General features: G+C 35.2%; 1 protein-coding gene across 1 annotated transcript in view; it reads left to right on the top strand.

Annotated features, from left to right (window-relative positions):
* The window catches only part of LOC134527073 (adipokinetic hormone/corazonin-related peptide receptor variant I-like), a 141,002-nt gene that overhangs the window by 77,717 nt on the left and 49,923 nt on the right, over positions 1 to 13,362 (top strand). The window contains exon 3 of the mRNA XM_063359449.1: positions 3,352 to 3,556. Within this exon, the coding sequence (XP_063215519.1) occupies positions 3,352 to 3,556 (205 nt within the window). The remainder of the gene's footprint in view (positions 1 to 3,351; positions 3,557 to 13,362) is intronic.

The raw sequence follows: 13,362 nt of genomic DNA, 5'->3' as shown, positions 1-13,362 counted from the left end.
ACGACGCGACGCCTGAAAAGTCCAGAAAGGTGGTGTTCATTAATGGCACCCCGCGTGGTGGCCCACGGAATTCTCAAGGCCGTTCAGCGATAGAAAACAGCGCCGAGGAAGGACGTTGCGCTAGGAGCGGTGGGGGAGGGGTTAGCGATGACCCTTGTAATCCGGCCGGCGCGCGTGGCATGCCTTACGTCAGTGGACAGCACGTGACACGGCGCGTGACGTCAGTGGCCGTGTAGGGCCGCCAGTCAGCTCCGAACCTGACACGCGTTGCTGTCCTGTCTGCGTTCGTAACAATATTATAAAAATAAGATAACCTAAATGTGTTAATACATATTTCCTTAAAGCACAATATGTAAACCTAATACAGTAATCAGTAATTTAAAAAAAGAGTAAAAGAAAGTGATTGCAGTGACGAGGTTTTAAACCACTACAAGAATTTCCCCAATCTCGCCACAAACGAGCTCTATAGCACTACGCTATCGAGACTTACATACTTTGAAGTGAAGAATAACACTTAATACTATTCTAATGCATTTTTATTACTTATTATAAACTTGCTATTACTTCCTTATACGATTATTTTAGTTTACTAAATATATTCCAGGGTAGTATTACTATCATAAAATAATTTGGTGAACAAGAAGTATAACTTCTAAAGCACATGCATTTTCTAGGTAGATTTCAAAGAAATAATATCTATTGTAGCCGTTACCATGAAGTGACTACCAGAAAAAGTTTACATATTTTTTAGTTTCATGGTCCATGGACAACAAAACCATCGTCAATTCAAAAGTTTATAAGTATAAATAAAACCAAAATCTTGTGGACACGATTACTGTCGCAATTTTTCTCAAATCACTAAAAAAATAATAAATGAAACCAAATAGTGTAAAATCTCTGTAAAGTTCGTTAATGGGCAATATCCGACATAAGGGGTAGAATTGGGGAAGTTTTTTTTTTTTTTCAGAATAACATAAAAACATTCTAATTCCCGAAATATATAAAATATCACATCCGTTTGAACGTTTTAGAACTCGTAAGAGTAATGCCAAAATCTTTTGTCTGAATAAGTTTTTGATATGAACAACCATAACTGCAAGGTGTTGAAAAGACAAGGGTTGGCGGACAAAAAAAAAAACATAACTCTGTTCGTGGGCATAACATAGAATTTGTACAAAGTATGTATTAATATTATAATTTTTATCAAAAACTTATATTTGAAACAATTTGTTATTAGTAAAAACCATTGCTTCAAGAGGTTGAAAATTGTGTGTAGAGTTAAAAAAAACAAATCTTAACTCCCTCAGTAGGTACAATATCAGATCCGTTCCGACTGTTTGTAAATCATATAATTTTTACCTAAAACTTTTGTCTGAAACAATTTTTGATAAGACAAACCATTGTGTCAGGGGGTTCAAAAAATAAAGGGGTATAATTAAAAAAAAATTATAATTTTTGTACCATGACAACTATTAAATTCATTCTGTTTTACGTTAAAACCTTAAATTATCATATACAACTATCGTCATATTAATTATTTATACGACCAATTATTGCTGCAAGGGGTATAATAAACAATGGTTGGAGAACAAAAAAAAAACCATAACTCTCTTCGTAGGCACAACATCGAATTCGTATGGATTGTGTGTTAAACTTATGATTATTATCTAAAACTTTTGTCTGAATTTTTTTTGATTAGACTAACCAATGAAGAAAGGGGTTAAATAATAGGGTGTGGAATTAAAAAAAAAATCATAACTCCCTCAGTAGTTACACTATAAAATTCTTTCAATTTTTTTGTAAATCTTAAAATTGTCTGAAACAAGTTTTAATAAGATTAACAATTGTTCAATGGGTTTAAAAGATAAAGGGGTAGAATTAAAAAAACGTAATTATCTTACCTTATGCATTGTTAGATCCGTTCTGTTTTACTGTAAAACCTTAAATTTTTATCTAGAACTTTTGTCTAAAATAATTTTTTATACGACCAACCATTATTCCAAGGGTTTGAATAAACAAGGATTGGAGGACAAAGAAAAACCTTTCTTCGAAGGCACAACACAGAATCCGTACAAATTGAGTATTAATCTTATAATTTTTCTGAAACTTTTGTCTGAAACAATTTTTAATTAGACGAACTATTGCTGCTAGGTGTTGAAAAAATAAGGGGTAGAATATAAAAAAAACTTCATAACTCCCATTTTAGGTACCTATACTAACAAATCCGTTCCAATTATTTGTAAATTTTATGTCTTACCTAAAACGTTTCTCTGAAACAATTTTTGATAATACAAACCATTATTGAAAAGGGTGGAAATAACAAGTGCAGAAAAACCAAATGTCATTACCTTTTTTAATACATTTATTTTCATTTTCATTACAATTTATTGTAAAACGCGTAAACTTTATCTAAAACTTTTGGCTGGAACAATTTGTTGATGAAACGACTATTACAGTAAAAACAGCGATTGAAATGAAAAAAAAAAAAAAACATACTGTATTTAGTATCAAATTCGTCTGTATTTATTAATAACTATCTTAATATTACCTTAAACCTTTAACCAAACAAATTTATACGATTAACATATAAGTGGAAGGAATGAAAAATAGTGTTTGAAGATCAAAATTAATTGCATGAATACCTTTCTAGGCATATCAAGAAATTCTTTAAGACATTCAATGCTGAATGCATTAAGTTAAAATAACATTCAAAATATTTTCGCTGTATGGAATTTGAGAAAATGTTAAATCGATCTTTTTTGACCCACATATAGGATGTTATGTCGGCTACATCAAGTTCCTAAAATGTTCCAGGAGTTTATAGAAATTTCCAAAATATTTCCAAAGAAATAGGTATTTCGATAACTATCTACGCCTGTAGGCTGTGCCGAAAGGGATTTTTTTAAATTATCAAAAACAACTCAGGTGGGAAGTTAAAATGTAAAGTGTTAGTCTTAAAATGAAATTTAACTGTTCCACGGAATATTGCCTAATAGAAGACAAATACTGTACAAAAATAATAAAACTCTTAATATTAGTTTGCAATAAAACATAATTAATTTTTTTATGTAAAATAATAGGATTTGCAGTAATTATGGTATGCCACACCTCAAAATATGTGGCTACTAAAATAAAGTTATCTAATTTTTCACTGTTATTTACGTATTAATAGATGCTTTACTTTCACAATCAAATTAGCCAGGTTATTAATAAATTGTGTTAGCCACTATCTAACGGGTGGGCCCAAAACCACTTCTAAAACTAGGTCTCAGTCTCGGCAACGAGAATTTCTCCCCCGTGCAGCAGTACGTAAGCACACACGCCGTGTTTTTTTTTTTTTTGTTCTTTCAGAGCGTGGTGTTCCACGTGTCTGCCCACCCGGACTTCCCGGAGTTCAGGCAGTGCGTGACCTTCGGCTTCTTCTCGTCCGCCGCGGAGGAGATCGCCTACAACCTGTTCTGCGTGGCGGCGATGTACTTCGTGCCGCTGGTGGTCATCTGCGTCGCCTACTCCCGCATCCTCTGCGAGATCACGAGGAAGAGCCACGACTCTAGAGGTGCGTGTCTTCGTCCCGTCACGCTCCGTCACGCACGCCATCTTGGTTTTCTCGAGTGTCGGATCTTCTAGTGATGGGTCAGATCCCAATCTTCTAGTGATGGGTCAGATCCCAATCTTATAGTGATGGGTCAGATCCCAATCTTCTAGTGATGGGTCAGATCCCAATCTTATAGTGATGGGTCAGATCCCAATTTTCTAGTGATGGGTCAGATCCCAATCTTATAGTAATGGGTCAGATCCCAATCTTATAGTAATGGGTCGGACCCCAATTTTCTAGTAATGGGTTGGATCCCAATCTTCTAGTGATGGTTCAGATCCCAATCTTATAGTAATGGGTCAGATCCCAATCTTCAAGTGATGGGTCGGACCCCAATTTTCTAGTAATGGGTCGGATCCCAATTTTCTACTTATGGATCAGATCCCAATCTTGTAGTGATTGGTCGGATCCCAATGTTCTAGTGATGGGTTGGTAATGGGTCAGATCCAAATTTGCTCGAATCCAAATCTCGAATCCGAATCCCAGATGGATCTTTGAATATACCCCTCGAATCCGTATCTAGGCGTCAAAGGTCAAAAATAAAATAATGTACAACAAATGAAACATATTAACGGTGGTGTTAAAAAATCCTACCCTATAAATGGTTGTTTCACAAACTAAGTTTCCAGAATCAGTAAACGTTGTAATTTTAATTATATGATTAACGTTAAAAGTACAATATCTTGGGGAAATGGTAACAGAATAGGTAAGAAGGAAAAAAAAATTGAATTAGTACATTTCAGAGGTATTCAATGTTGAAAATTTTAATTTACTTAATATCTTTTAATATTTACCCGCGAATCTTTTACCTTGAACATCGAATCCTTCGAATGCTAAGGATTTGATGACATTTGATGATTTTACTGACCCATCCTTAATTTTTTCTAAAATTTTAACTCAATACCTCATTTGCATTTGTTGTCCTAAAACGGCGCGTTAAATCTTAGTAATAATCACGACTTTCTACGGCCATGATGTTACACGAAGTGAATATCTGTTGAAAATACCAGTGACAGGACAACAAAATGATAGGAATGTATCGAGCTAAAATTTTAGAAATAGCCCTTGAGTAAAACCACAATTTTGACGTGAAAACATATATTGACTACGAGACTAATATCACGTCAACAATGATCGAGCCCACAACGGCTAGACCATGTCTGTGCGTGTTTGTCGCGCATCATTTGTTTTGCCTGTGACGTCATCGCACCAGTGTGGGCGCATGCGCGTGGTCGTTACGAATTAGCTTTGTCCAAAGTTATAAATTGGTTAAGCGTGTAATCGCGTTTAACGAGGACATTGGTTCGGGTGTCGCTGCGAAGAACTGGTGGAGCACCACTAGGACCCAAAGTGAGAGTGTAAAAATATTCGCCCGGATATAAGTGAAAATCGTTATTAAATCAAAAATTTACAAAATAATTAAAGGTGTCGTCTCATATGACTCGTAAATATTTTCGGAATTATAGAAATCGTGAGTTGTCAGTGGCGGATTTACAAAATTTCAAGGTATAGGCTGTAAAGTTTTTGCCGCCCTTGCCTCTACAATTTTCGTGTTCTAGATTATTTTTACAATCTAACAATTTCGTTTAAATTGCACGTAAAATAATTTTTGGGTATATTTTTGAGCTAATTAAAACTCAATAATGTACGATTAATAAGGCGGGGTAATGCATGCTACTTACACAATAATGTACATTGGGTAAACGTGAATAAATAATCTTTATTGCGCTTACAGTTAAAAATAATCAACTCAGTCAAGTTATAAAAGTTCGTTATAAAACCTTTTTGCGCGATTTTTTGTTGGCAAAATCATTGATGATGTCGTCGTAACTCGTAAGTAATCTTGTTCATTATATACAAACCATCCAATTCGCAGACTCCAACCAGTATCTAGTAGGACTGGCATGCATGGGTTGATAGTGGGAAGAGAGAAATACATTTTCTATAATTTCGCTCTTTTCACTCATTCAAAGTGTGGGCAAGAGAGCGCAGAGGCCGATTACTGGTTGGGGGGCGGCGAACTAGCTGTTTTACTCTAGAATATGGAAGTTTGCTACACGGATTCACGGAACGTACAATGATAAGGGAAGGGGAAAGTCGTCGGCAAAATTTGTTGCAGACTTCTATCTGTAAAACATCAGAAAACAGAAAACCGTCATGCAAAAATCTTTTTGATTTCTTTGAGGTAACAAAAAAAAAATCCTATCTCCAAATTTGCCGCCCCAGAAATCTGCCACCCTAGGCTCAAGCCTACTCAGCCTGCAGGTAAATCCGCCACTGCGAGTTGTATCAAACGTATTGATAATTAAATTACATATTAATACTAAACATTTGTAAAGATATTTTCCCCCGGCGTTTTCGCGGAAAATCTACGGCACTGACCCGTACTGAGACTTTCTTTGTTTTTTTTTCCCCTAGTACGGTACGTTGTTTAGATCTAAACCTAGTCAACAGCGAGGTCATCACATTTCCAGGGAGCGGGGGGAAGCTATCGACATTGACCAAGCAAGGAACAGAGCAGCACTTTACTGGGCGATCTCGGGGACACCATGGTACAACTATAATAGGAATGCCCGGACTGGAGTTCAAACCCGAGCCCACTGGAATGCGAGTCCAGAGTCTTACTTCTCGCTTCTTGTGGCACGTTATTGTATTTGCATTTGTCAGGCGTAGCTAACAGTGCCAAACGTTCCATATACGGTATAATATTCTCCGGTGTCGTGTTGTATTTGAAATACCCAACATTAATTAAACTTACTGAAATACGTTTTCACGTGAAAGAAGCAACTTGGCACCGCGAGGGTAGTTATACAGCGGCATTTCAGTTTAATTGCGATTCTGTGCCAATGAAAAGATAGAAATATATTTTTATTTCATAAAATGCTCATAACCAACATTTCGTTGTCAGAAAGAATTTTTTGATTACTCAAGTAGAAACTGTTTGTCATTTTTTAATTACGAAAAGCATGAAAATTTTTACTCCTTTCACTAAGCTTACCAAAAAAGGAACGCACATTACACAAAAAGAGAACTATTCTTAAAATATGAAATATTTCCACTGTGATGGATATTATTAAGGCATGAGAACAATTCGTAGTGAGTTATACATCTGTTAAAAGGCAGTTGATGAGCAAATAATAAAATTTCATACATTGGTTAAAATAAAACCAACGGCATGGCTTTCAAATATTCACGTAAGTTATTATATATAAGTATTTTTTTGAAAAAATCTTAAGGCGTCTGCCATATTTGACTATGATTAGGAATAATGGGATAATAATTTAAGATATGCTGCAGCACCGCCGACAGTATGACCAATAATCCGAGAGTTTGACACAGGTTAACATTCGAGAATGAGTAGCCTACGTATTCCCCAGAAAACCATTTCATGAAGAAGTAGATTGGATTTTTCATAGGTCAGCAACACACTGTGGAAAAACTAATTAAACTCTTTTCTTTAGCCTTTGATCGATTAAAAAAAAATTATATATATTTGTGGAAAATGGAGGACTATCTTAAAAAATAAATAATTTTGTCGTAAGTAATAATGTTATTCTTAAAATAAATAAAAATATAAAAAACGTTTTTGCAGCCAATCTCAGTTAAGATGAAGAATAAAGGATGACTTCTGGAAATATCAATTTGGAAATTATTGAAAATTCATATAAATTTATGCTGGAACCTATGTAAGATAAATCAATTAAACACTGAAAATTTGAAACAAATTCTAGTAAGTAATTAAGTAAAATTAATATTGCAAAAATGGTTTTCATATTTGGATTAAATAGCTATACGCTAAAAAATTAAATATAATTGTTAGTGAAAAATTATTTTTGTACGAACAAATGAATTAATATTTGGTTATTTGGGCGTAGAATAAAAATTTACCACTTGTTACTTAAGTGAAATAAATTGTTTGAACTTTATATTCTGATATAAACGATACAAATAGAGATTGTGTTTAACCACTCATGTCCGTGTAGAATAGAGTAATATTTATGTATATATAGAAAGTGTCAAAAGGAAAACTAATTTTAAATTATATTAAGCGACACTTCACCCTACGGATCTTATCTTTCAGTGTGGTGGCATTGTAACATGTGAATTTGTGTATGGGACAGGTTACTATAAATAATACTTTATTTAGAATATGCTCGTACGTAACACTTTATATGCAATAGTAATTTACTTGAAAAATTACCTAACAAGTGTTGAGTATGTTACATTTTAGAAGCAAAGCTAGTTATTTACATAGAAGTTGAAAGTAACTTTTATTAACTAGTTACTTTAAAAGTAACTGGACCTTACTTTTTGTAACTTAATCTAACATAGTTACTCAACAAGTAGCTGTTACAGTCTACGTGTATGTCAGGTCAGAGAAATGGTTGGTTCTAACGAAATCTTTAGATTAAAATAAACATATATCTGACAATGTATGATTTAGATACGTTTCCTTAAATACAGGAATGCGTTTGAAAATAAATATATGAAAAATTAAAATAATCATTGATTAGAACAACAAAAAATTATACTTTCAAAGTTAAAATAGTTAAAACCTTTGCAGACCCATGTTACAATGGTCAGTAAAATTTTTTATAATGTTACTGGCGGTAGATAAATAATCTTAAATTTGAATACAATGTTTGGGGTATTTATGAGATGGTTATGTGAAATAACAAGAGATTTTAAGTATACATACTCTTTGATTCAAACAATGTTTAGGTTTATTGTAAATAAAACACAGGGTTGATTTCCTTATCCTTAAATGTTTCTCCAAGTTTGTGAAATGCGTTCTAAATGTTAGCTAAAAGTAAGAGAAAAAATTCAGATTAATAAATGGGAAAGTTTTCTTCGTTCGCCTACATGACTCCACAGCATAAAATCCGCAATGGACTATAAAGACGGGACAGGTACTGGCAATGGCATGGATGTTAAAGGTAACAAACAGTATTCATCATTAGAATGCGGACTATAGAGTAAATAAAGTACTAGTACATAGTGGACACTCAAAGCTCTCGAATTTTTGCGGTTTTTCTTCATAATTATGATACAAGAGGACAAACTTGACAAGTATTAATGTGGTTGTGTCACGCTATTATTTTACAATAAACAGGTACCAAGTCAATAAATGATGAGTATTATTCATGAAATATGTGTAAATGTTATCATTGTTTGTAGGTATACAATAAATAGTCGAAATGGGTATAAAATCAGTATGAGAAACCGAGGGATTTATTTCGTTAGCATTTGGAGTAGCAACCCTGCAATTTATTTAAATGGCTTTGTAACATTTTATTTAACTGATACAAGGATGGGACATAAAAGAATAGCATATAAATGTTGTTTAGTCTTCTGCCCTTTAGTAAAACACACACATCAAATTTATGAAAAAAATTAAACAAATACTGTCACTGAATGCTAGCGCACCGATCACTTTCATCACGCCATGCTGTCTTCATCGTTTTGCCAAATCAAGTGAAACACGTGATAAAAATTAATAAAACTATGTTTCTCATATTTTAAAGTAATAAAAAAATGTGAGCGATACTCGCCAGAGATGTGTAACATCTAATTTAGGTATTGAGAAAATTCGTGTGTTATCATAATGCAAATACACTTACTTATAACACGAAAATAAACGTAGATTTCTTCAAAATAATTCCAAGTGTCATAAATATGCGCAAAATTTTGTTTTTAAGTACATTTATGGACCCAAATCATACGCAGTTTCCGCACCCGCCACTAGAATTCGCTTGCGGAGTAGATACGTTGACTATTGAGTCACTTAATTATCATACTGCTATTTTAAACTATATAATGAAACGGCTCCGATAAAAGCAAAAAAAAAAAAGACTCGAAAAAACTAAATCCTGGCCTTGGACCCGATTTTCGACCAGGAATTTTATTTAAATACTGCCCATCTGGTTAAAGTTCATTAAAAAGTTAATAATATAAAAATTTCCTATGTCTTTGAGAACTTTGGTTCGCACCATCCACCATAGATGTCAGCAGTGTCGTCATACATTTCCGTTTCATGACTTCCGTTACTCCCACCAAAAGCCGTACACTGAGAGCCAAGATGTTACACATAAAATTTTGAGGGTTATATACAGTTGAAACTTAAATATAAGTAAAATAAATCAAAGCTTTTATTTAATTTTACAATGTTCATTCTGCGTTGAGCTATTAAAAAATACTGGATCACTGATATTATCCTCATGCTCATTATTATCAAGACTGTTCTGAGTTCACCCACTTCCTGTAACTGTTGAAGCTTGAATTCAGCCCGTCTCTTTTATGTATATGATGAATCCTAACTTTCTATAGAAATTATTGTCAATGTAAAATTAACGAGGAAGTAATTTTTAATTTGGTTTTAGGTTTGTTTTGATTTTGTTATGGAAATTAGATAAGTTGCAATTTTAACTTTACTATTACTGGGCCATATCACACTGACTTTCTGCATCAGCACAGATGTTCCTGTAGAGTGTTCGCTGGCCAAGAGAAAACGGGAGGACACCACTATACCGTAGCGACACTTTACCGTACCTGTTTCTACTGGCTTCTGCGTCCTGAGGCTCTGAACGAATAGCGTGCCTGTCTACTTGCGTCAAAGGTTTAACCATTGAGAAGATTTAGAGCCCATTGCAAAATCTCCCCTCCATTTATTTTGGCCAATCGCGGAACAGGACCACGCCGCACCAGTGGAGTCGCGAGAGGGTCGTACTTGTTCGCCGAGCGAGGCTTAGGCCATGCGCGCTGCCCGCCTTGGAAGCCTCCGACTCCCAAGTACTTCCGTACACACTTGAGCCTTTGAGTAACTTTGGGATCTCTTTTTTGACGTGAATACGTCTTTAGAATTACTTCAATAGTGGGAGGTAATTAAAAAAAACGAATAATAACAAAATCGGGGGATACAGTTTGGTGTTGCAACTACATATCTATCATCTCCATCCAAAATGTAATTACACCATTGGATAGCTAAAGGATCAAAGAATTCGTTACGCTAAATGAGGACTGTGACGCATCGCACGCGGTGGAGGCGGAAGCGCCGCCATTTTGAGGTCATTTTGCTGCGTTTCGAGATTTCCATTTAGTATAACATTTTACTCGGAGAAGCTACGACGTTCGTTTAGGTTTCAATCGTCAACTCTCGTCAAAATCGATCGATTGCATAAATAAAAGATTAGTGTAAAATAGTTACAGTGAATATATATCCTGTTAAAATAAAACATAGCGTATTTTATATTTTGTATAGAAAATTTTACCTGTTACGTACACGTATTCACGTACAACACACGGCCGTGTCCATGACACCACCACACCCCATTTTTTAAGTTGAAAAAACTCGAGGGTTAAGGATGGCATTGAGGTGCCAAGCGAAGTAACGAAGATACTTTAGCCATTAAAAACTAGAAAAAAAAAACATTGATTTGAAAATTGCAGCAAATATTTCTTTACGTCGCGCCAGGAGCGCAAATCTGTAGGTTCGCAAGGGGGAGCGGAATTTCGGAGCCGGGGGCGGGGTCGGCGTGCCCCGATAGTTTAGCGCGTGGGGTTAACCAACATTTCACCTCTGGACACAGTCATTGTTATTTTCACCTGTTTGCAAGTAATAAGGACAAAAAAAGTAGAATGTATTGAAAGTTTTATATCAATATATGTTTGATATTATTATGTTTATTAACCCCCTTTTCGTAGTCACAATTTTGTAAGCGCAAACGGGTCAGCGGTGCCTCACAGTGAAATACTTCTAAATTCAAGGGGGTCCGGGCCCCCTCCCCTCTTTGAGATCTAGGCTCATGACTGTCGTTATTGAGGCAAGCTGTTTGCAAGCTCGGTAGGAACCCACTCATGGCGGCGCCCGATTTTCTACGCAGGCAAGCGTTAAAACGGTTAATTACACGTTAAGTTCAAACAAATTCCTAATTTACACGAAGACAAGTGTTCGGGCGTGTTCGAAATGGCTTTGAGAATAGCGGGTTTCGCCTCGCGCCACCGCCAATCGTCCGCGAACAGCTGCTGTCCTCGTGACGTCACAAGCCGCTCGCCGCGGCGGTCACCGGAGACTCATTTCAAACGCGTGATTCCAGCTTGTACACTAACATGGCGGTTACAAAAACCCGAACTCAAACAATGCTATCCATAGATGATTTGCATTTAATGTTAACAAAACAACAGTTCATCAAAATTTGTAAAAATCAGAAATTACGGCAAAAATATATTTTTAGGTATTTTAGTAAAATTACAAAAGAGTAAGAAATAAAAAGGAAAGTCAAGTTTAGTATTACCAACTTTTGAAAAATCATTCAAAGTCTATGGCAGAAACAAGGTACCATAAGAAAAATGTGATTAACAGATTCTTTACCAATGTTACAGAATTACTGCGCTTGACCCATCGCACACAGAATGTTTATTTAATTAATATTATACTTGTTTGTTTTCTGTAGTATTATAATTATCAGCATTCGCTTCGTGGCTCTGGGACCACTCAGTCAAAAACATCTCTCGTCGCAATTCAAGTGCACCCTCTGGAATGGGACTCGTCGACCAGTGAAGTGGCATGAGCACCACTTAATTGCTTAAGTGCTCTTGTTTTCCTTTCATATACCAAACAACAAGTTTCGCATAAATAACTCCCTAATTTGCTCAGATACTTCCCCCCCTCACCCCCACCCCGGGAAAAACCATGTTCTATTGGTGTCCATCAGGACGCTTCTCAGAGTCCTAAACACACACACAACAGTTCCGAAAACTACACGTGCATACATCTACCGTTTATAGTTTACATATAAATTATTGAATTAAGTATATTGCCACGTATTCTGTTTCTTTATCGACGAAAATTCGTTCCATTAGAGTAAAATAACAAATTTTAATCACATTAAGGTGGGGTCTAACACACCAAGTAGATTTTTTTCATTTTCTCGTTATTACTATTTGTTAAGGGATATTTCTGTAAATAAAACACTATACCTATCTTCATTTATTTATTATTCTGTCACAAATATTTGAAGAGTTTCTTGCTAAGTATAATATTTCACCCATTATATAACACATAGTAAATAACTTTTGAAAATATTTATATAACAAATATAGAATTAAGTTTACAGAAATAACCCTTTATTAAAAGTTATACAAAAAATGAAGGAAAAAATCAACATTGCGTGTGAGACCCCGCCTTAAGACTGACATACAGGCGATCATTAAGTAGTCTTTCTCTGTTTTAGTCAATTTTTATTTGAAAGCATACTATCATCTAGTGTAAGATGGAAGTTGGACAATGCACTGCCAAAGTCTAGCAAAATACCCATCGAACTTAAAAAATAATAATAAAGAAGCCTGTTTTTATGTTTAGGATCTGTGAGTCGTGTTCGGAAAGTAAGTACCGTTTGGAGATTTAAAAAATAAACTAATGGAAAAATGTTTTTATTAAAAGTTTTATTTTACTGCGTATCTAAATCATAGTTTCACAAAGTCGCTATCCAGTTCCAAGAACTTTTCGCAACGCTCTACCAGTTTATTTAACCCTTCTGCATAGGCACACATACAGAGTAATGGCAATAATATTATTCTTTGTTTTTACGTCCCAGAGCTTTTACAGACACTGTTTTTAACCTTCAACGGTTGTAGGCAAGAGGCGTCGTAACAACCACTTGTTTTGACGCCCGAAGAGCCCATCTTTGGTGCTACAGCTTTACGAAATACAGGGTGCCAGCGATAATTAATTTCCGAGGGGCGTGACTTCCGCTCGGGCTCGTGAGGAA

This window comes from Bacillus rossius, chromosome 1 (genome assembly GCF_032445375.1).
Source record: "Bacillus rossius redtenbacheri isolate Brsri chromosome 1, Brsri_v3, whole genome shotgun sequence".
In the NCBI taxonomy this organism is placed as follows: Eukaryota; Metazoa; Arthropoda; class Insecta; order Phasmatodea; family Bacillidae; genus Bacillus; species Bacillus rossius.
This window is presented reverse-complemented; position numbering and strand designations above follow the sequence as displayed.